General features: G+C 41.8%; 1 protein-coding gene and 1 long non-coding RNA gene across 2 annotated transcripts in view; both read right to left on the bottom strand.

Moving 5' to 3' along the window:
* Positions 1–22848, bottom strand: part of LOC148344114 (uncharacterized) — a 59424-nt gene that overhangs the window by 6427 nt on the left and 30149 nt on the right. The gene's annotated exons all lie outside the window — the stretch shown is intronic.
* Positions 8704–10575, bottom strand: gas1a (growth arrest-specific 1a). Its single transcript, XM_088293375.1, has one exon. It carries the CDS (start codon positions 10141–10143, stop codon positions 9355–9357), a length of 789 nt encoding a protein of 262 aa, XP_088149501.1. The 5' UTR covers positions 10144–10575; the 3' UTR covers positions 8704–9354.

The following is a 22848-nucleotide window of genomic DNA, read 5'->3' as shown; positions in this document are numbered from 1 at the left end:
TTTTACATGACCTCTGACTGCAGTATCATTCGACATTAATCCTGAAAAAAAATGAATACCATTTTGCCGCAATTTGTGGCAACTGGAGCGTTTTAAAATAGCTTTGTTAAGACTGTAATGTGATATTCATACATATTTTAAAGGCCTCTGGAGACGTCAGAGTTGTTAAGAAATTCCACAACCTTCCGTGTATGTGTGTGAGTGTGGTAGAGGGGTGTCATCAATAACAAGCCAGCGGGGGTATGTTTCTTTAAGACAAGCCCATAAATGGTGGCCCGGTCAGCACCTCCTTCAGTGGGAATGAGCTGGCTGTGCTTCCAGTTTTCCTTGGCGGGTCAAGCCTGCCATTGAAGTGTGAATGGGCTGCCATGGCAGATTACACCGCACAGCTGTCCCCCTACCGTGGAAATTAAGTTATGCCCCGTGTCAGCAAGTTTTGTGTTTTCCTCACTCTGTCTCTTTCTCTCATCCGCGCACCCCCACTGCCATTATCTCCTACTCCCTCCCCTCGTATTCCTTGAAAAGTGGGGGCCTCTCGCAAAGGGGTTAGAGTTAGGCTAGGCTTTGGGCTGCCGGGGTTGGAGGGGAAAAAAACACACCCTCTGTGACATTTTTTTCCTGAAGCAATCAGAACGTTGTGGTGACTGGCACAAACACACACACACACGCACACACACACAAAGTCAGCCGCGAATTGTTGTGTGTGCATCTTGTTGGACTGCTGCTCGGCGTGTGGCCCCAACCTCATGTTTTGTTTATCGGCGGGTGGAGCTGTTTGCCTTGTTTGCCAAGTAAAAGAAAAACACTCCAGCTCCTCTAGAGTGACGTATGTGAACATGCTGGGAATGTCCCCCTGAACTCGAGAAGCCCTGCGAGCAAACAAAACCTCATTTACACTTGATAGACAAACGTATGGGAAGACAATTTGAACAGTTTGAGGAAGGCCCTTTTCTGTTCCAACGTGATCTTCCAGTGCGCAAAGTAAGGTCTAAAAATGCAAGATTGGATGAGGAGGGGGTGAAAAAAGCCAATCAAAACAACGTTGGTGTGACCTAGAAGAGAATTTAAATCAGCATTGCTGGGGAGGACAATGCAATTTTCAAATCGCAAAGGCTAACTTTTTTTTTGGGTGGGGCGGAGCACCTCTGCTTCATTTTAGTCGGTCGGTAGGCTTAATTTTTTATACATATGTAGATTTTTATTGATCAATTTACAGAATATAGTGTCAAGACGAGTTCAGTTCCTAAGTGCAGTCCTTGTTTATGAAAAATGAGAAGACTAACTGACTTACAGCACGTTTACGCCACACTTGTTTGGCCGATGTTGTTTAGTGCCGCAATCAACAGACAGACTGATAATGTACGCATAGCTCGAAAAAAAAACAAGCAGTTTTGCGTCCAAGTTTGCAAGGCAGAATTAGCATTTTGCACCTCATTAGAACATAGCTAAGAATCAACCGTCGAGAACACTCTAGAGGACAGTGTCGCTCACGACACTTATCGCGGGTAGTTGGTGATTGAGGCACAACTCTGTGCTACTTAGGCTTCACCAGCTAGCTAACAACAAACTTCGACTGGCTGCTGCTCTGGCTAAACAGGTTTCAGAGTTGCTCCAAAGTCAGTAATCTTGTGCGTGGCAGCGAAAAAGCAACATTTCTGACAAGTATTCTTTTCAGTATTCTAAGACACCTGAAGACTTTCTTAGCTCGTTTGATTAATTAAGTGCTCGGGTTTTTTTTTTTTTTCATTCACCCAAAAACAAAACAAACTACATGCTATGCTATACTGAAGGAAAAATATTTGATTAAAAAAAACTACAAGGACCGTCTTCAGAAAACAAGCAGCGTGCTACCCTTTTAGCCCTCCGTTTTTGTCCAACTCTCCACAGCGACATTTTCAAACAGGGAGTATTAGAAATGGCTGCCACCGCCAGTCAGGTAGCAAAGCGTTCCTCCTCCTAGTGACAGTGGGATTAGTGCTGCAGGTTTTGTCTCAGGACCCGAGGAGTGGGCCTGCAGTTTGAGTAACTGGATTACAGGCCTTTTGCTCATTTCAAAGGGTTGCGAACCCAGCAGTGGTCTTGCCTGACGGAATCAAAGTGGCAGCTGAAATAGAGGGGAGAAAAACAACAAGGGTTGCTAGAAAGTCTTCTTGCAAAGCTGCTAATGAGCGCCAGGCCGAATCGACAGGCTTTCTTTGCTCTCTGAGTTTAATTGTGTAATAAGAGAGGTAACTATTTCTACTATTACTACTACAATCGAAAATCCCAGGAAACAAGACCAAACACTTTTGAAGCAGGAAGCACACGGGGGAGTCAAGTTGGAGCCTATTCCACCCTACACTGTGGTAACTTCAGGGGATTATTTCCAAATCCTTTCAAATGAACTTTCCATCTCAGTGCCGCCTCCTCCTCCTCCTTCTCCATCGACGTCTCAGCCATTCCAACTGTCCAACCTTTTCTACATCACTTTCTGCACACGAGCCTTCACGGAGCCACGACACATAAGCAGTGCCTGTGAGAAAGATGCCGAGCCACATGCTTCAAGGCAATGACAGCGGAACCACTGAGGACAAACACAATGGTTGACCTCTGATTTGTTTGTTTTTTGAAAGAAATTTACAATAGGAAAAAATGAAAACTGATTTAATCTATTCCAAGATTATACAGTCACCAACGTAAAAACTTCATGAATTGGTCAGGCAATGTTTTAAGTAGCATTTTAACTTAACACCATATCTAGAAATAACGGCTGATAAATCAATAGAAACCAAAGTCTTGGCTTGTATTCCCAACCCACTAGCTGTGGAGCGTTGGATTTTGATCAGATTGGGTTACTTTGACCCAAGGTTGGGTTAAATATTTTGAGACAGCAGATTGGGTCAAAGATTGGTCGCAATTTGACAGTTTTGCTGCGTACTGAAAAATAATTAAATTTAGTGAAAATAAAATGGTAAGAGTTGAACAAAACCCATGACGTAGACACACTTTAGTGGGTCCCGAAAAATGCGGGGGGCCGGACCAAGGCCCTGGGCATTGAGTTGGACACCTGGGACATGTTGCGTAACTTCCAGTATACTGTACATTTTTTCTGCTTCTCTTCCCATGTTCGTGTCTTAATCCTCCTTGTTGAAGCTGGACCCGTTTGAAAGTATTGCAGCGAGTTAATCCTTTGATGAACTGAGCTCTCATGCAGAGATGAGGGACTCGAGTCATATGACTTGACTCGAGTTGCCATTTTTAGGACTTGCGACCTGCTTGCCAAAAACTTGGGAAAGACTTGACTTTAACTACAATTCATGACTTGACAAGTCACTTTATTTAGATATGGAAATTTAGCCCAGATTTTATAGGAAAGAACTAACGAACGAAGGAAAAAAAATGCTTTTTCATTGCGTTCTCGCCAAACTGGCAACCCAGTCAATGTTTTTGCACAATTGCTGGTGTGAAGTGGCTAACTAAACAGTAACAGCGATTTGAGCAGCTCCAAAGAACATAACATTTGAATTCACCAAATTATCTTAAATAGGATGGAAAAACGTATGGTTTGCAACTCACACAAATGAGGACAACAACGTCTTCACTACGAGCGCAGGTGAAAAGAATGCACTTTCTGACTTCTATATCCGTCAATGGCAAATAGTTTGGTTTGGATTGCTGAAATTATCAAGACTATTAAATCATAGTCAGATTGAGAGTTGTACAATTTGTAGGTAACATTAAAGGTGGGGAAAAAAGTTTTGAATGAGACAGTCAGTTGGTGTTTAATGACATTAACTTGTTAATACTGTATACCGTTTAGTTTTAGGGAATATTTTTTTTTTTTTAATTATTATTATTATTACGCTAGTATTTCTTGGGACCGAGCAAGATTGTACGACTCAACTAGCCTGGCTTGATTTTTTTTCTCCTCATCAACTTGTGAAGTGCTTGAGACTTGAAGGTAACAACTTGAGACTTGCACATTTGTGACTTATTAGTCTCACTTATGATCTCATGTGACATCATGCTTGATCGCTAACTCATGTTTATATTTTTTTTCTAAATACAATTCAAATGCCATTTTTCTTTTACACTGTATAGTTTCAGCTGACCTTCCAATAAAGATTTATGAGTTTGGAAAAAACGCTCTGACCTTGTTATGGATTCTAGTCGAGGGATCCTAAAACTAAATATGCAAGCTACACTGTGGACGCAGGAATCATTTTAAGAGAACAAACTGGAACACTTTGGAGTTTTGGGAAGGTGGGGGTATGGTAAAAACTCCTGCTGAGATCACATTCCATGTCAGTTTTTCATTTACCTCAACAAGGGGAAAAAAACGTCACCCCAAACAGATGCCAAGACTTAAGTGAAAACACTGCAAGGAAAAGTGGGGCTAAGGTTAAACATTCCATGTGGTAGAGTATTCCTATGAGTAATAAATTCGTTGTAATTATTTTTGCCTTGTCCTCAGGCTAACTTATTGAGCCGAGAGCCAAACGAAAACATGAATTTGTGCTTGGACAAAATGGTTGCGGGGATTATTCGAGTTCTTTATTAGAAGCAGGCCGCATGTGGCTTCTAACCGCAGCATCGGCGGCGAGAGACCACTGTGGTTTTGTAACCATTGTCCTGCAATAGTGCGCTCGAGGTGAGGGGGCGAGGAGATCCGCACGGGGGGCACAGTGTGGCTCATTTTAGTCGGGGGCTGAAAGGTAGCAAAAAAGCTCATGTCAAAAATATATTAGTGTGGCGTCTCTCAACTCATACCCACCATCATAGCATACAGTGGATGCACGAAGTCTACACACCCCTTGATCAAACACAGCTTTTATTTTAACAAAAATGAGGCCTAGATAAATCATTTCAAAACTTTTCCCACCATTTTGTGACCTTTAATCCATCCATTAGCTCAGCCGCTTTTCCTCACAAGGATTGCAGGCGTGCCGGAGCCTATCAAAGCTGTCTACGGGCAGCAGCCGGGGTACACCTTGAATTGGTTGCCAGCCGATCGGAGGGCACACAAAGACAAACAACCATCTGCGCTCACACTCATACCGTTGGGCAATTCACGGTGTCCAATCAACCTGCCATGCATGTTTTGGAATGTGGGAGGAAACCGGAGTACGGAGGAAACCCACGCAGGCACGGGGAGAACATGCAAGCTCCACACAAGAAGGCCAGAGCCGTAATCAAACCCTGCACCTCTGAACTGTGAGGCCATCATGCTAACCAGTCCGCCCCATGTTGCAACCTACAACCTGTACAAGTCAAAAAGATTTTTAAAAAATTTTTTCAAGAGGGGAAGTTAAAGAAAAAAAGAGCACGGTTGCACAAGTGTGCACACCCTCCTATAACTGTATCTAGAATGAATCAGTCACTCATGTTAAATGTGAGTCAGCACACACCCGTCAATATTGAAAGTGCTTCTAATCAACCTTGAACAAACTGCAGCTGTTCTAGTGGGCTTTTCCTGACCTTTCCAAAATGTCTGGGAGACACCAAGATTGAACTTTTTGGACATTATTCCAAAAGGTATATTCAGTGCAAACATCACCAAAACAACACCAAACCTACAGTGATGCATGGTGGGTCGGGGTCCGACAATTTTTATGAAGGCGGGCGGGGGATGCCCGGCAAAAAAGGGTCAAGTACCCAGCTCTGCAAATGCACATACCAGGAAAGAGGAAAGAGGTTATTACAATATAGTAGATGAGTTGAAATCTCCAAAAATGTTTCCATTATTTTGCCTTGACACAACAAGCACAATAGATGTAAAAGAAAATGTGTAATGGAAGTGTCGGCTTTCATAATCAAAATTCCCCCCCCAAAAAATCTGACAAGCCAAAGGGGGTGGGTGTCCACCGGAGTATTAACAAAATCCAAATACATTTGCCCTCTAAAACTGGAAGCACCTTGCTGAAACTCCCAAATACTAATTGACATGTTTGTGAAACCCCTAAAATGAAATGTTTAAAGCCTTCGCTCCAAATTGAATATTGATTATTTTTGTTCAGATGGTGTATAAAGGCGCTAAATGTAACAGCTTGCGACTTAACCAAACTGCAAGTTCATTTCCCTCACATTTCCATTTTCATGACAAGAACCAGGCCAGTTTTTGGAGTTTTTTTTCCTCTTTCCACATTCATTTACACCCTACACATTATTATGTGCATGCTGTGCTCCCCCCCCCCCCCTCCCCGGGTGTTGAATCTGCCTGTGCGAGTGTGAGAGGCTAAAGAAAGACGAGGAGGAGGAGGAGTAGAATGGAGGAGGAGGGGAAGACATGCTGGGCTCCTGAGCTTTTCCTGCGACTGGAACGCTGCACGCTGATACTGCATGACGCCGGGGAAACTTTTTGCGAGGGGACTTTTTGAGGGACACAACATTGGCGGACGATAAAGAACGCATTGGTGACGAAAACAGGCTTTTTCCCTGAGTTTTTGCTGCGCCGTCTCATGGAGGCAGAGGCGACAATTAATCATGGAAAAAGATCATTTTACAAAAAGCATCTCTTGCCAGGATTTCGAGGAGCCAGGAGCCTGGCGGCGGCTGAGGCAAGATCGTTCCCACATGCTTCCCTGCCGCTTGCCTCTCCAGAGGTGTCAAGCCCGCCTGAAAGAATGAAGTGCCTCGCCATTGTCCCGCTCAACTATTATGTGCTTAACATTTCCATGACAAAGATGCCACTCGACTTCTCCTCCATCCATTCACTTAGAAGGCCCTTAACCCCCCCGACCAACCCTCTAAAAATAAAACATTTTGATGCAAATCATTGACCAAGGAAATCAACAAAAAAATTCTACACATGCGTTATAGCTGCATGTAAACACTCAACAAAAACGCGTTTTATATGACTAGGGGAGTAAGAAGAGAGTTTTAATTGGAAGGAAAATGAAACCACAGACTGTCGATCAGAGGTCACCAACTTGTATGAAATCGAAAAGTTACTACATGGGCACTAATTATTGCAAAGGGCTAACAGTTTAACAGACACTTCTGAAATGATGCAGTTGCTCAAATCGATTCCGTGAATGCTGGAAGAAGAACTTCCCTCATCATTCACTTTCTGTATCAGTCCACAACACTTCATTCAACATCATTTAATATCATTCCATAATTCCATATTAATTCATTCAGCATGCACATTCCCCAGAAAGTGTATTTTCAAGTTACAGCAAACACTAGCATTAAAATTCAATGATATCCGTCTATGTAAAGACAATGATCATGTTAATGATTTCTCGCAAAAATGATCACCAATGAGTAGGTAGGAAATAATCACTTCTACAAATCGCAATTTCCATCGCTGTTTCAGCAGGCTACTCGTGTAGTCCCTGTGGGCTACCTGGGATCTTGGTTTTTGGAAAGACCAAAGACCAGATTCATTAAAAGAAAATGATGACGAGCAAATATTATTTTTTGGATGTTAGTGGCATTCGGGAGTTAAATGATTTTTCCTTTACATTGGCCTAATTGCATGATTGCCAGAGACAATTGTAACTGCTTTTCTTTTCATCTTTATTCACACGCTTAAAACAAAACAAAATGCTTCATCTATCATGATTATTTTAACTTCCTTTCTTACGTAATGAACTGTTTCTCTTACTGCCCGTGCGCAGATTTGAAAATGAAGGAGCGATACATCAGTGGAACAGAGAAGGCCCGAGGAACAAGCAATTGTTGTTTTGTTTTAAATGCAAACAGACGCTCCTGCCCATAGCCGTCGCTCTGCTGTCAGCGTCAGCCAAGAAGGAAAAAAAATACCAATATGCTTGAGTGTAGATTCTATATCATCCAGAGTAAAGTTTGAGTCATTCTTGTTTTTCTTTTTTTTTCACGAAAATGTAAAAAAAATAAGAAAAAAACAAAAAAAGAAAACCTGACTTAGCCAGTTACGCTATTAGGCTAACATTTTGCATGATTTTTGCGGTGACTCATGGTTGGCATGCTTACCACACAGTCAAAAGGATCCAAGTTCTGTTCTCATCATTTTAATAGTTTATGTTCTGTGTGAATGGTTTTCAATTATTAGATCAACATTGGGTCACTGATTCTGTCGTGGTTCCCGCAACACTGATAGTGTAGCGTTTCACTGTGCCGGCAGCACGAGTTGGGTTCACACTCAGTGACGGCGTGAATGCTTGCCTGACTATATGTGACCTGTGATTGGCTGTCAACCAGTCCAGGGCGTACCCCGCCTCTCGGGCCAAAATCAGCTGGGTTGGGATCAAGCTGAGGCGTGACCCTTCTGAGGACAAGTGCTGTTGAAAAATGGCTTTCCCACAATGATTAAAATATACCTTAAGTAAGTTGCTGAAATCTTGACTTTCCTTGTGAATTAAAACACATACTATAAGTTTGCCAAGGCCGATTGCGGAATGCAGTCGAGGGGAACGGGGGACGTTTTGTTGATTTATGGTGGCAGTTGTGTTTGACAACAGCTGGCTAAATCAAGACATAGCGGGTCATTACGCTATCCTGCAACATAAAGGGAGTGTTCATAACACTGTGATTGCATCACATTCACGTCCATTGAGGATATCAAACAAATACACAAAGAAGTTTGACTTTTTCTCACCTCCCAAAAATTCAAGACCAATCATTTGCTTCAATCGTATTTCGGAAAAGTCCCCCTACATTCAGATGAAACCAATTTTTTTCGGAAATAGGAATCTATCAATAAGTGTTAAATCCCTCTACAAAAACAAATCACAGTCAAGGTTGATGTATTCAAGTTCTTCTTTATGCCTTCTATAAAAGTATATCATTAAGGCAACCATACAGTGGATTTAGACATTTCTTTCTATAGGCTACACACAGTCAATAAATCATCACATAGCCTGCACCATAGAGGATTCTCTGAGGGAGGGGACAAATCTATATGGGCTGTACACATATATACAATGTACAAGAGAATGCAGGCAATAACTTCCCTTTAAAGCTGGAATACTCAGTCTTTTATTCACACAACGAACATTTGGATGTGACTAGTTGGCAACTTGGCATGTAATAAATTATTTTCTCTATAACCCTTCTTATATGTACATTTTTTTAGATTCCAGCATTAAATACTTGTAAATCAGATGCCCAAAAAGACAACAGTCAGTCATATAAAAATAGCTCATATCTTTTGTTTTTAAGAGTTAAAAAAAAAAAGAGCAGTGCACAGCATTATGTGGATTGGAACACTGCTTGCTGGACTCTATCAGGCTCTGTGTGAAAAGTGAACAAACTCATGAAGTTTATCACATGTATGAGCCGAGCATCTGGTGAATGTGAGGTACAAAAGTATCCCTCTGGTGTCATTTGCATAGAAAATATAATCCACTAAAGTCTGTATATCAAACGTCCATGCCGCCCTCCGATTGATGATCAAAAGATGGGCGTGAGAGTCAAAATGGATGCCAGCAGCAGGGTCAAAACCCAGCGGATCTCGGTTTGAGAAGCTCCATTCTCCTGCTCTTCGATGTTGTCAGAGTCCGCGTAGTCCTCGTCGTCCTCGGCGTCGTAGTCGTCGTGGGAGCCGCTGCTCTCCTCCGTCACCGGTGCATCGAAGCACCGGAGCTTCATGTTGCTCTTGACAAATTCGCAGATGGGCCTTTCGTCGCCGTCGCACATGCAAGTGTCCAGCTGCTGGCCCTTGGGGATTTTGCGCATGTTGGCGATCACGTTACGGCACGCGTCGGTGCACACCGTCGTGCTGAAAAGTTTGCCGCAGTGTTTCATATAGTCGCTCAAGGTGGAGCTGCACTGCTGGTCGTCCAGGCACTGCAACCGGGCCGCCGTGCAGCCCGAGCTGGTAGTCCGGGGCAAGCAGGGCTCGATGGCCCGCTTGGTGCGCGTGCACAACGTGTCGTGGCCGCAGCTGCAGTCCTCCAGCGCGGGTCCGTTGCGGGTTAAATTGAGCTGCACCAGGGACGAGATGCAATGGCTGGGACACTTCTTCCTGTCCCCGTTCAGCACCGGCGCGCAGGCGCGCAGGTAGTGATCGTACGCGTAATTGCACTCGGGCTCCGTTTGGCAGTTGAGGATGGCCTGCCAGCAGATAAGTCTCCGGCCATGGGGCGGCGAGGCGACGGATAACGTCGCAAGTAAAAGCACGCAGGTTAGTGTGCCGAGTGAGCCGCAGAGGGTCCGTGCCAGCCCGCCGAAGGTTGCCATGGTGGTGGTGGTGGTGGACGCTAAAACTCACAGCACAGTCATAAGGCAAACTTGAACGCCACTTCCAAGAACGTTAATCCGAAAATCTGAGCCTTGTTCAACAGGCTGCCGTGGAATCCCGGCTCCGTCAACACTTCGCGTGCCCATTTATCCAAAACGCGAGACGCCCAAAGTTGTTTGCGGGACTTTTTAATGGACAAATCTTTCCATTTCAGCGCTCCATTGCACACCCTCGCTTCCCCTCCACCACCTTGGACCGGATCTCAGCGAACAACAAAAAAAATGAACGGTTTAAGTCCCCCAAAAAGTCCTCCAAGTGGATCGCGCCCGATCCTTTCGGAGTCCGGCCGCTGACTGGAGTGCAAACAAACTTATGCAAAGGAGGAGAAGACAACAACAAGATTTATATGTCGCAAAGTGGTCCAGCGCTCTCTCGCCTTTGGGCATTTTGTGCGCGAGTTCCCCGGCCCCTTTCCACTCGGGAGCCCGGAGCAGCTCATTGGTTGGCCCCCCTTGTTGTGGCTTTGACGTGTGGAGGGCGGGAGTTCGGCCCAAGTGGAGAAGGTGGTGGAGGAGTGAGGGTGAAGAACAACACAATTTAAGCATTGAGGTTACTACTCTTTAAATTGATAGTCTGGACCAGTACTTGTGCACTCTATTATTCAATTCATTTACTTTTTTCAAATCCAAAGTTTATTCTGTCCGGATCACAAATGGCAGCTACACTGTGCAATATTTTTCTTTGGTGATTTTGCCCCCTTTAATGTTCGCACTGCACAATGCAGGGGCACCAAGTTGGTGACTCATGAACTAGTCTAATGTGACAAACAAAATAAAATACACTATCCTTTTTTTTTTTTTAGCTTTGCATTCAATGGCTGATTACGTTTCATAAAGTATTGTAAAATACATAAAAATAAAAACAATTAAAAATTGAATTGGTGACGCAAAGTTTGTGTATGCTGAGGCTATTTCTTCTCTACGGGCTTAACATCAATTATTTCATACATCTCTTATATTGAATCTAATTCGATTTTTGTACCTGCCTTTGGATGTGATTTTGGCCAAATTACAGAAGTGCTCTCCATTGCGGTCTGGGGAGGCCTGAGATGACAGTGTCAACGAAATTGAAATGCACACCCAACCTCAAGCTGACAGGGCGTTCCGATCATCAGAACTTTGTCTAGAGTAGACCACAATGGCTAATTGACAACGACACGGCAAATGTGCCGCTGTCCACTAAACTCGGCAGCAGCATCATGTAATGATGAGTGAATCATCCACATCCAATTAGCTCAATCCACAGTGCAAATTAATTATGGTGCAGCATATCCTTCCCTTAATCGCTCATTAAGGATCATCGTTACATAAAAGAGGATACATCAATTGTCCAGTCCAGAATAGGCTGCCTGTTAGCTAAATCTTTACACTTAATATTCTGACGGTTATAAGTCTACAGTAGATATAAAAAGTTTGCACACCACAGGTTAAACACCCTAAACCTATTAAAAATCAAAATATAATTTAAAAACTACTTTCTACCACTGTGACCTATAAACTTTTTGAAATAAAAAAAAAAAAATCTTTTTAAAATAGTTTTTTTGACAGTGTCATTTAAAAAAAACTGTGCTGTTGCAGACACATAACTAGGAGGTGGCTGTGTTCAGCTAACCAGTCACGTTCAAATTTATGCTAAATGAGTCAGCACACAAGTGGTTAAGTGCTTCTGATTAACCTTTAATTTCAGATGTTCTAGTAGGCTTTTGCTGACTTCTTTTTTTGTTTTTTTGTTTTGCATTCTCGCCAAAATGAAATTTCACATTGGTGGGTGCACTGAAAATGTTGATTAATAAAGACAAATAAAGACACCTGGGAACTGCAATTCTCCTAAATGTGTATGCTTAATAACAGCTCTTTCAAATTTGAGAACCATAAATCAGCGTTTCATCTCTTTGATGATAATATCAATAACGAAACCCTGAGGGGCATGCGTTTTGAATATTCAAAACTTCCTCGAAATAAAAATGATCAAGATGCCCTCGTAGAGGACCCGTGTAAAAATGCATATTTCAAACTCCAGAGTGAAATAAATCGCTGTTTCCCTACTAAATGACTGACTACTTTTAATTGAAAGAAGCCTTCTCTGACATGTATCCTTGTTTCCCTCCGACAAAAGGTCAATAAAACTTGAATGCTATTTGTTTTAGAAAGTGTCTTGATTTCACAGTCTCTCTCAAAGAGGCCGACACTGTCACCATCCACATGACAAACGAGTGGGTAGTGCGTATGCATGTGTGTGTGTCTGTTGGATGAGAGTAAAACGATAGCCCACATGTTGACACACGAGCCGGAGGAGGCCGTTTAGCTGCGGAGGCTTGATGTGGATGAGGGAGTCGGAGAAAGAGAGCAGCGAGGGCACAAAGACTGTTTGTGTTTCTGATCTCTGGAATGTACCTTTAGGCCACAGCACTGAGCTTCCCGCTGGAAACAATGCACTCAATGTCAGTTACGGCTGGCGAGCGGAGACGCTGCTGGCGCTCCTCCAAGGTCCCAACTCGTCCAAAATGATGGATACTGGGAACCCAATACCTCACGAGTCCCTCCAGCACAAAGAACGGAACCTCGGGCAGCGTCGGAAGAAGATTTCCAAACATCAACACGGTCGCTGTTTCAAGTGGTTTTAAGGCAAGAGTGGCGACTCCATTCAAATGAATTTGATTGATCCATTCATTTGTTGTTGTTTTGTTTTTGTTTTTTTAACAGTCCAGATGACTTTGTAAACAATGCTGCACATTTTGAAAATATATTTAAAGGGGACACATTATGGGAATTAGCCTTTCTGTTTGCTAGGTAAATGCTCATGCCTTCTATAGCAAGGTTTACACGGAGCCGTATATTCAAACACCACATGGCCCACTGTGGAAACCAGCTTGATCAGGACCGAGCAGTCTGAACCACACTGACCTTGACAGCTTGGTGGAAACATTGTTAAAAGGGTGCTGAAGTGTTTGCGCGTACGAGTAACGTACAGAACAGAAGCGAATGCTACAACATGGGTGAAAACAGTTTTGGAGGAGAAAAGGCCTCCATAAACACCCGCCGACTGGCTACAAATCTTTCATCCCGAAGTTAAAGGGTGGACAGAGAGATGATGGAATCTTCCAATGCCAACATCTGTATGAATAAACCAGATGTGTTGCAGAACCTTGCGCCGCTACCCTGAGAGCTCAGGAAAATCAAAATATTTGCTAAAAATCCAATTGAGGGGTGGGTATAATAACTATTAAAAGTCAGATTTTAGATCATGTTGCAGGTTAGAGCTATTTTTGAAAATGTGGCAGGATCATATTCAGGTAACACGAACATTGGGAGACCTTATAGGTGTCCTCATCGTTTAAGAATAAGCATACTTCACTATTTTAATTCAAGGGCTGCCCGTGTCGTGAGGAGCTTATCAGTCATCGAACAGCGGCGTCCCGTCACGATGCGGAAATATACAAATACAGGAAATGACTTTGCAGGAACTATCCATTTAAATTGCTTCCGCTGAGGGATTTCAAGGAGGTGATAAGTTATTTGGAACACAACCAAGAAAGATTAAGCTTTCATTTCCTTCCTCATGTCTGCCGGTTAATTTGCCTCTGCATGTTCCGTCCTCTTCCGGAGATTTCCGCTGAGCTGTTCGGCTTGGAAATGCAGAAGTATGCGTCAGAGATTAAAAGTTTCTATGTGGTAGATGTCGCCAGGGAGACTACAACTGATTGAAGGAGAGTCCAAATCATGATTCTACACCTCCATTTTTGCATCCAACAGACTTGGCATCTCTGATTATTTCCCAAGTTGATTGCAAACCTTAAATTCAAAGTGTCCCTTCTCGATAATCCTACTCAATGAGGTTAGTGTTAAATGAAGTGTTATAACGATTGTGTGTGTGTTTAATCAGTATGATTAAAGTCATCCATCATGCCAAACGGGCACCACTTCAGCCGACCCATAATAATATAGTCCATTGAACAATGTTGCGCACGGATACTTTAAGACTGCACCAAAATAACACATGGTGTGGGTGATTTCAGAAAGCCCATTTTCAACGACCCAGGATTCACTGACTAAAATAAAAGCTCATTAAAATAAATGGCCTATGTGTGAGCGCCAAGTCAAACAGGCTGAAGGGAGAACTGTAAGTGAGAAACCACAAAACCACTCCTATCATCTGGAGTCCAAATGAAGAATGGGAAGATACTGAAAAGCATTTCCGCTCCAAGTTATAGCGCCAGCTTCAATAACAAAAGCCATGAGGTCAAAGGAGCAATTCATCAAACAAAGAACGTTAAGGCTTGATCCCAACCGGTCAGCTCTACAAAGAGGGTCAATTTTCGGTATAGGTTGGAATCAAGTACTGTAGTTTAGATTTGAGGCGAAACTCAACTTACAGTGAAAGAGAACAGAAATCTTGTGTCTTCTCAAAAGTTGATTGCAAGAAGAAAATTTACACTATAACGGTACTTGACTAAACACATGGCATCTTGAAAGTTGGAGGATAACGTGAAACGAATCAATACAATTTCGAGGTTATACATGTTGGGTTTCTTACAAACTGTCTCATCTCACAGTTCTGTCTGGTCAATTTTCAAATTGTCGAGCACTTGCTGGCAATGTCTCATTCAATAACACAGAATTGAACACACTTTAAGACTGTATTTTTGTCATTAAACGCGACAAACTTACTAGGAAAACATTGTCCTGTAATAAGAATTCAATCAATTGATGTTGATCTCTAAAAAAAAAAAAAAACAAATAAAATAAATCATTACACCACGGTTCAAATGCTTTGTGAAAAATATGACCCACAACTTGTATAGTTCAGTTGAATATTGGTTTGAATCTTTTCGCGAGACCAATTAAAAATAATCAACTACAATAACGAACATACGTCATAACTTGGGAAGCGGCTGTGTTCAGAATAAACAAATGTGTTCAATGTCAGCTGTTCTAGTAGTCTTTTTTCTGACATGGTTTTACTAGATGAGTTTGCCTCAAACATACCTTTTATGCATGTCATTATGTTTTGCTATTTTTTTTTTAATATAAGTATACAGGCTATAGGCCACAATTATGGTGGAAAAAGTTTGGAAAAAATTGATCCTCGTATAATTTTGTACTTTTCGCTAAAACCCAGCATATGAATAGGGGTGTGTAGACTTTTAATATACCCTATGCATTGATTATCAGCAGACCACAATTATACCATCTTAACTCATTCAATACCAATGACGGCTAAATACGTCAAAATCTTTTTTTTTTTTTTTACTGTGCTGGTAGTGAATAAGTTAATAAGTGCAGCATTTTATTCCGACAACTGAAGACCCAATACAAATTGATCTGTGACCCATTTTTGGAAACCCTTCTTTAAATGATCATTACAAAGCTCCTGCCCATAATCCAACAATTCTTCTCCTCGCACTGAAATTGTGTATTAAGTCTCATGGAAACACCCGATCGGCTTTCCATGAGTTGAACGTCCTGTTAAGTGTCCAAGCAAACATCCAACAAAACGTCATTACTTTGTAACTCACGACTGAAATGTTTTGGCTCCCAGATTTTTTTCCAGTCTGGGTGCCAGGTGGACTAAAGAATGGGGGCAGCACTTTTTGAAGCAGGTAACTTACACAAAGCAAGACCGCTCCAATCTGCTTTTCAGTCTCTGGCCACTCCAACCAGCTGTTGTGGCCATTAGCCTCTGTGACCTCACTGACCACATGACCTCCGACAAAAAGAACCGCTCAATATAAAATGGAGGGAATGCTTTAAAAGCTTCAAGCAGACAACCTAAAACTTGGACTTGAGGCAAGAATCTCAAGTCTTTCCATGATGCAACGCAGCCACCGTACTTTCACTTGAAAGGAACTCAACACAGCAAATCCCACAGGATACACTCGTTCTTCTGGCCGTCCTCAAAGAACCAAAAGTACCAGCGTAAAACGGATCAGACCCAAAACAAGCACACAAGTGCAAAACAAATGGGCCCGAACGAGCCCCAATAGATCTCTCCCCAGCCAACCTTTGGCATGGCAGTCGGTTATAGAGACGTCAAGTAGTGCAGGCGGGAATGTGAAACCCAAGCATGTTCCCCCATTTGGCACGTTCGACGCAGTTATGAGGCCACTTCATACGAGTGTAAACTGTGTATTTAAAAAGCCGTCATTGTGGGACTAACACTGGCCCTGAAGTAGGTTGTTAGAATAACTCAATGACACAATGGCTTCTTTTCTAAATAAACAGATGTGGGTAGGCTGTTAAAACCGTCAGCTTTTTTCTCTTTCCCCGACGTCCTTCTCCCCTCCTCCATCCCATCGGTAAGTGCACACACACACACACACACACACACACAGTTGCGTCCACCCTCTGTCCACATGTCTAAGAAAGGCAAAAGGCCGCTCTTCCTGCAGCTGTTCTGTACAGACAGGCCTCTATTCCAGCTCCAGCCCCCTCAGAGCAAAAATGCTGGTGATCGAGCCAATTAATGAGGATTTAAAAATACACAAATAAATAAATGAATAAATAGTCTTAATCTTCCAAGACCACTGTCCGATTACAGACCTCCGCACAACAACTGTGCATGGCCTCTGTTGCTAAAAATGCTGCCTGCAGCGTTACAGAGCAAATGAACTTGACAAAATCCTGCTGGCATTGGATTTTGTAGTCTAATGGTCAAAAGATTACTGCGTTGTTTCACAATAACTTGGCTTAGCCTTATACTGTTAACCCTTGTAAGTCTTGAGTTGACATTTTTTAAACTAAATATGGAAAAGAATTGGAACTCAAAACACTAGTATCTGAAACCATCTTTCCTCAATAAAAACAAATACCATTAAACCGTTCAAGAAAAAAAAAATGCAGTTTTTTTTTTGTTTGTTTTTTTAATGCAAGCCAAGGCAATTTTTATATTTATTCATATTGCAGATTTCATACACAAGCAGGGTTGTGGTGGCCATCTGAAAGTGCGGGAGTTTCCCGAACTGCGCCCGATGTCCGGGCATGTTCTGCCTATAAGTCAAGAGAATAAATAATACATTATACTGTCTACATGTGTTGCTGCAACCTTTGTGTTCAAATATCTGTTGTTTAAAGGGCTCAAAAACCACGATTATTGATGCTAACTATTAGCATGTCAGTGGCATTTTTAATTTTAGGTTAGCATTATGCTGTTGGGCAATGTGCAATTGTCTTTGTTTGTAAGTTTGACTGGCATTAAACAGGTTGAAACCACTTTTTTCATCAATTGTTCACCATTTGCTGCTCACTGAAAAGTGAGTTGAATTTATTTGACTGTCGTCAGACAACGCTTGTATCTCAAGTTTTCACACGCAAGTCACAAGAGAAAAAAATTCAGCCAAATGACAGCTTGTATCTTGAAAAAGTCGTAAGTGACTCATATCTGAAGGCAACGCTGTACTTGAGAAAGATTCAATGCCATTAAAAAAAATAAATAAACAGAGAAACACTCAACCAAGCTTCCCTTATATTCAAAAGCGGTCTGTTGCATTTGTGACATTCCGAATGGCACAAGAACTTCAGATCCAAACAGTCTTCTATTGTTTGAGAAGCTCTAAGTGTGAAATTTTGAAGGCAAGAAGTGTTATTTCGCAAGTCTGTTGTTTGACAGTCAGCAGGATTTCGCAAAAATATCACTCACATGTATTGAGGACTTCAACGTCTATGCGCAGTCATGATGGAACGTTTCCCCCGTATCCAAGAAGCAAATGATAGACTTTCATTCATATTGCGTCATTCACCATGGACACGAAAGTAGCCTGCCAACAAATATAAAGACACAATACAAAGAAACAAAAGCTTGTGGTTGAGGAATTTATCGTCTCTTCCTCCCATTGGAGCCGTGATAAAAGTGTTGCCCCGAATCAAAAACGGTACAGCCTGTTCCATCGTGATACATGTACTACTGAAATGATCGTATTATGAACTAATAAAGCTGTATTCTATTGTATTATTGAATTAGGCTTTCTGTTGAAGTTTCATGAGAATATTTGATATTATACCACCGTCAAATACGAACATCAGTCTTTTAAGTTTTGTGGAGCCACACAATTACTGCTTACATTTTGTCAGACCGCACGATGGTGATTGGAGAAATTCCAGTTTGCCCCAAGGAAGTTGGACAAGCACATACAGTGATGTCTTAAGACAAAACTTTAATTAGTCCCTTGCCCACGCTGGTAACTTAAAACACTAGTGTCTTAATAAATCTTGCCCAGTTTAAATGAATGAACATGACATAAAATACTGTACGTTATAAAACACACAGAGAAATTACAGAATTACATTCGTGCAAGGATGGGCTGCTGGTGGCTCAGGACCACACATAATTCTTCTCTCTTTTTTTTGTTTTTTTTTGTTAAACAGACCCAAAGAGTTCTTAAAAAAAATGCTATAAAAATACATGTTTTCTACAAAAAAGGGGGAAATGGGAGAAAACAATTCTGGGGAGAAAAATGGAAAGAAGCACAATTGTAAAAAAAAAAAATTATTGAAAAAAAATGCATTGGCTGTATAGTTTTAGGTTTCAATATTCAGCGACATTCACTCCATAGTCCAGACATAGTTGGGCTCAGTTGCGCATACATCGGGTCATATCTTGCCCTATCCTACAAGTATGAGTTGGCCGGATATTTCTATGCAGATTAGGAAGGATATGCAGGACAAACATAGTACCGCAATAATATAAAATTGAGCAAAATGAGTTCTTGCACTTAATGTTGGTTTGTTGTTTTGTGCTCTTCTTGAATGGTAAATTTTACATAAGAGAGCCCTTTGCACTGGAAAAGAAAAACACAAATCACAGGATGTGGTTACTATGCTGTTTGCTTTAAACCCGTGCTGAGTTGTCCATTCTTCAGCGTTTAACAACTGACTCAGTGAGCCTCAGAAATATTTAGTGGTGCTCCAAACAATCGCCTACCAATCACAATCAGCCGAGAAGGTTCGAGAACCACTGCTCTATTGGTTGTGAGGGTTAAGGTGTGAACTAAATGTCAGCATTTGCTGAACAGCTATTAAGAAAAAACACAGAACACGAGAGAGAATTCCTTTTAAAAGTCAGCCACAAGTCGCTATTGCGGGGGCCCCTTTCGAACAGCGCTGATAAGGCTGCCTGGCGATTAAATAAAAAGCACATGTCTAACATAAGCGGGATGCATCATTCCTCTATGAACTCTTGACTCAGGCTGGATTACTGTGACCAACGCACATGTTACACACTCAAAACAAATCACTTTGCGAGGAAGGTTCGTAATCAGTCACATGAAGACATGGTGACGTGGCAGTGCCTGACATTTTTAGGAAGGGTTGCCTATTGACGACAGTCAGAATTGTCCATTTTTTTCTCCTCTTTTTGGGCAAGACGTCAGCTTCGCAAAGTCAAATACTGAAATTTTACCGCAACAACTTGTTTTTAGCTGATAACAGCCCGGCAATAACTCTGCCTCAACCCCAGATGACTTTGGACAGATTCATCGCAGTCAACACCCCAGGTCAAACGCAGGTAATCCATCAGCGCGCAGGGCTAATTCAGCATTGTCAGGTAGGAGCAAAGGAAGTCACTTCAAGTCACAAGGTTACGACTCCTTGGCGGAAATTTATGACTCCTTCCCAACGGGTAGCCGCATCGCTAAGGTTGGGCTGAGCACACGTCATACTGGGTTTGAGCACAGATAAACAAACGAGAAGATAATATTCCTCCCCGTGTAAAGATAAATAAAAGCTTGGTTATGAGTGAGCGATTCTTCTATAAACTCTCGGGAAGAAAAGTTTTCACTGTGTGCTAAATGACGTGATGCTTATAACACAGGAACAACTGACAAAAATAAACAAGTCGAATCCCTCGCTGCAACTCCCTCGGCCTGTTGCACTCCTAACATGGCAGCGGGAGCGAGGATGTCGCCACAATGAGTGTCGGCTGGTTGCTCAGCACCACAGCTTGCAGAGACTTTTGTACGAAGGAAACAAGGTGTAACTGTAATCAAGAGAGGATCCTGTGAATCCCTACGGGGACTCAATTTAGCTTATATTTCTCAAGATGCAGGTTTATATTTGGAATCAGTCAAGCTTTGTTATTGGACAAACACTAATTATTGGACAAAGACGGTCCAATTTTGTAGTGATTTAGATTCCAATTATTAAACCTCAATATGTGTGAATTAGGCTTCTGGTGAGTAAAAATCAAGACAATTAATGAGTCCACATCATTATTTTTTTGTTTGCTGAACAATTCCTCAAGCACAAAAGTGACAAGAGACACCAAGTCTTTCAAATTAAGGCAAAAAATCTCAAATGGTCTATTAAGACGAAAAAGGAAATCACACTCCATATAAAACCTGCTTCTGGACTGAGATGGGCTGAAGGAATGTGTTTAGTCTTGATCTAAATGTCAGAATCTACCCACACGTGTTCACTGCAACAACAGAAGAGAAAAATGCGCTTGCTTAAGTCATTTGAAATGAACACATTCAAGTGAATGACACCCTTTCAATTGTTTGATTCATAGTTTATGCCAATGGTGGGCAATGTATTCGGTACCTGGATCTTCTTGGGGAGTTAGCTGACAAAATATAGTCAGTATGGCATCACAATTGTTGTGTAACGGATATCATTTAGCAGTCTAAAAATGACAAAAATTTTTAGCGAGACGTGTACATATGTACAAAGTTAAATGTTGAACTTAAGGTTTTATGCGGGTGTTTTGTCAACGCTGAAGAAATACTGTTTTAGATATTAGATATTGATGCCATTTTATTTGGAAATATCCAGTGTATATTTTCTGATACAATTCAATGATCATATTTGTTACCATGGGCATTGGTTGACTTAACATCAGATCGGACCATCTGCGCCAGCATTTCAACATGGTCTGACCAGGTAACTTTAGACTGATGTTCTGACACCAAATTTTCACACTGCCGGGCACGTGCTCAGCCTTTGCTGCACCGGAACACACAATTTGGCAAACACATGCCTTGGGTTAAACCAAGAATCAAGATATTCGCGACATGCCGCAGGAGTGAGATCTACGAAAATAGTTTATTCGTCTTTTATCTGCTATATATATGAACAAAAATATAACAATGACCCCATTATTGGATTGTTCAGTTTCCTCATAAGGAGGTCTGGTCAAATTTTCCAACCCTAAAATGAACAATGGTTTCAGTTAAAACCGGCTTTTCGTAAACGGCCCGTCACATTCGATCAAAATGGTGGCGTTTAAGCCTCGACTCCATTACATACCGTATCAATCACCATGTGGTGAAAAAAAAAAATGAGTGGACATCTGGCATAATGGCAGTAATTTCCTGGACTTGGGCTGTCTATGTATGGAGCCTGGCAGTCTGGGCCCACATAGACAAACCCTTAGCAAACACACTCATCCACCAGGACAAGGGAGACCTCTGATCCATCTACGAGCCAACAATCTAGCCCTTCTTCTGTCCAGACATACTTTCTGTCACAATCTGTCCACCGTGAATGAAGATAAAGGAGCAGACCATCAGTCAGCACCGGGATATCAGAAATACGGAGATGGCTGGATAATACCAATTTAAAGACCTTTCTCCTCCCCCGACGAGTCCCTCCAGAGAGAATACTCAGGAGCCCTAATGATACGCATTTAGCTTCAAACTTAGATGTCAGGGATTAAGAAAGAGGCCTTCTGCGACTCTGGAGACTGCAGCCGCAAATGGAGAGAACTGCCAGACAAGAAGTCAGGCAAGAGTAGCCGTTAAAGTAAGCGGGCAGTTTCCTCTCATTAGAAGCCTGTGGTGACATTCGGGTCTAAAATGGCCAACCCTCACGAAATGGAGCTGATAAAATTAGGAAAGGATCGAGAAGGCGACAGCTGCAGCCCTCGGCTTCATGTAATAAAGTCTCGAGCGGTGTCGCTTACGAACCTGGCTTTTGTCAACATGGTTGTTTCAAAGGTAGAGGCAATGACACTAATCACAGGGGTTTACGCGATGCGTTTGTCTGGTGCTAGTTTACCATTACAGCAGCTAGTAAAGGTAACCTCATAAATGTCCGTAAGGTGATATTTACGGGACTTTTTCATGGACTGCAGCTTTTGATAAAACAACTGAGGCAAAATAAGGCTAGAATGTAAAACCTAAAATTCATATCACCGTATGAATTCAGCCTCCTCACGATAACGGTATAGCGGGGTATATTGCGATATAAACATAAGAGTAAAAATGTTAATGGAAGTAGAGAGCAGCCTCAGTTTCACCGCCAAACTGGGGGAAGGGCTCGTCCGTTCGAGCCACTTATTTGTTACATCGAAGTACTTTTTTCCATGCCTTAAAAACAAAATACAATCTAAAATGATTGGTTTGTACTTTTTTACCCGAAAAATTCCCACTATAGTACAAAATAATTGTAAATAAATATTTTAAAAACCTTTAAACATTTTTTTTTAGCTTATCCAAATTTAACTTGTTAGTGCTTGGAGGGAGGATAATGGCATGCATTTGCCATGATATTTGAGGCCATGATATTAGCGCTACCTTCTTTCACCTCCGTTACGATTTAAGACCTAGTGTGAAGTTCACACAATAGCAAATTAAATCTTTTTCTGTCACAAGTAAAATAATTACAGAAAATTAAAATAATAAAGCAGAAAAAAAAATATTTGGTATATTTGAC

Source organism: Idiotropiscis lumnitzeri, chromosome 1 (assembly GCF_059441095.1).
Source record: "Idiotropiscis lumnitzeri isolate Australia: NSW breed Sydney's pygmy pipehorse chromosome 1, RoL_Ilum_1.0, whole genome shotgun sequence".
Classification (NCBI taxonomy): domain Eukaryota; kingdom Metazoa; phylum Chordata; class Actinopteri; order Syngnathiformes; family Syngnathidae; genus Idiotropiscis; species Idiotropiscis lumnitzeri.
This window is presented reverse-complemented; position numbering and strand designations above follow the sequence as displayed.

Bases quoted from the DNA above. Each gene is read 5' to 3' on its own strand.
- gas1a (XM_088293375.1), bottom strand. From the start codon at position 10,143: ATGGCAACCTTCGGCGGGCTGGCACGGACCCTCTGCGGCTCACTCGGC.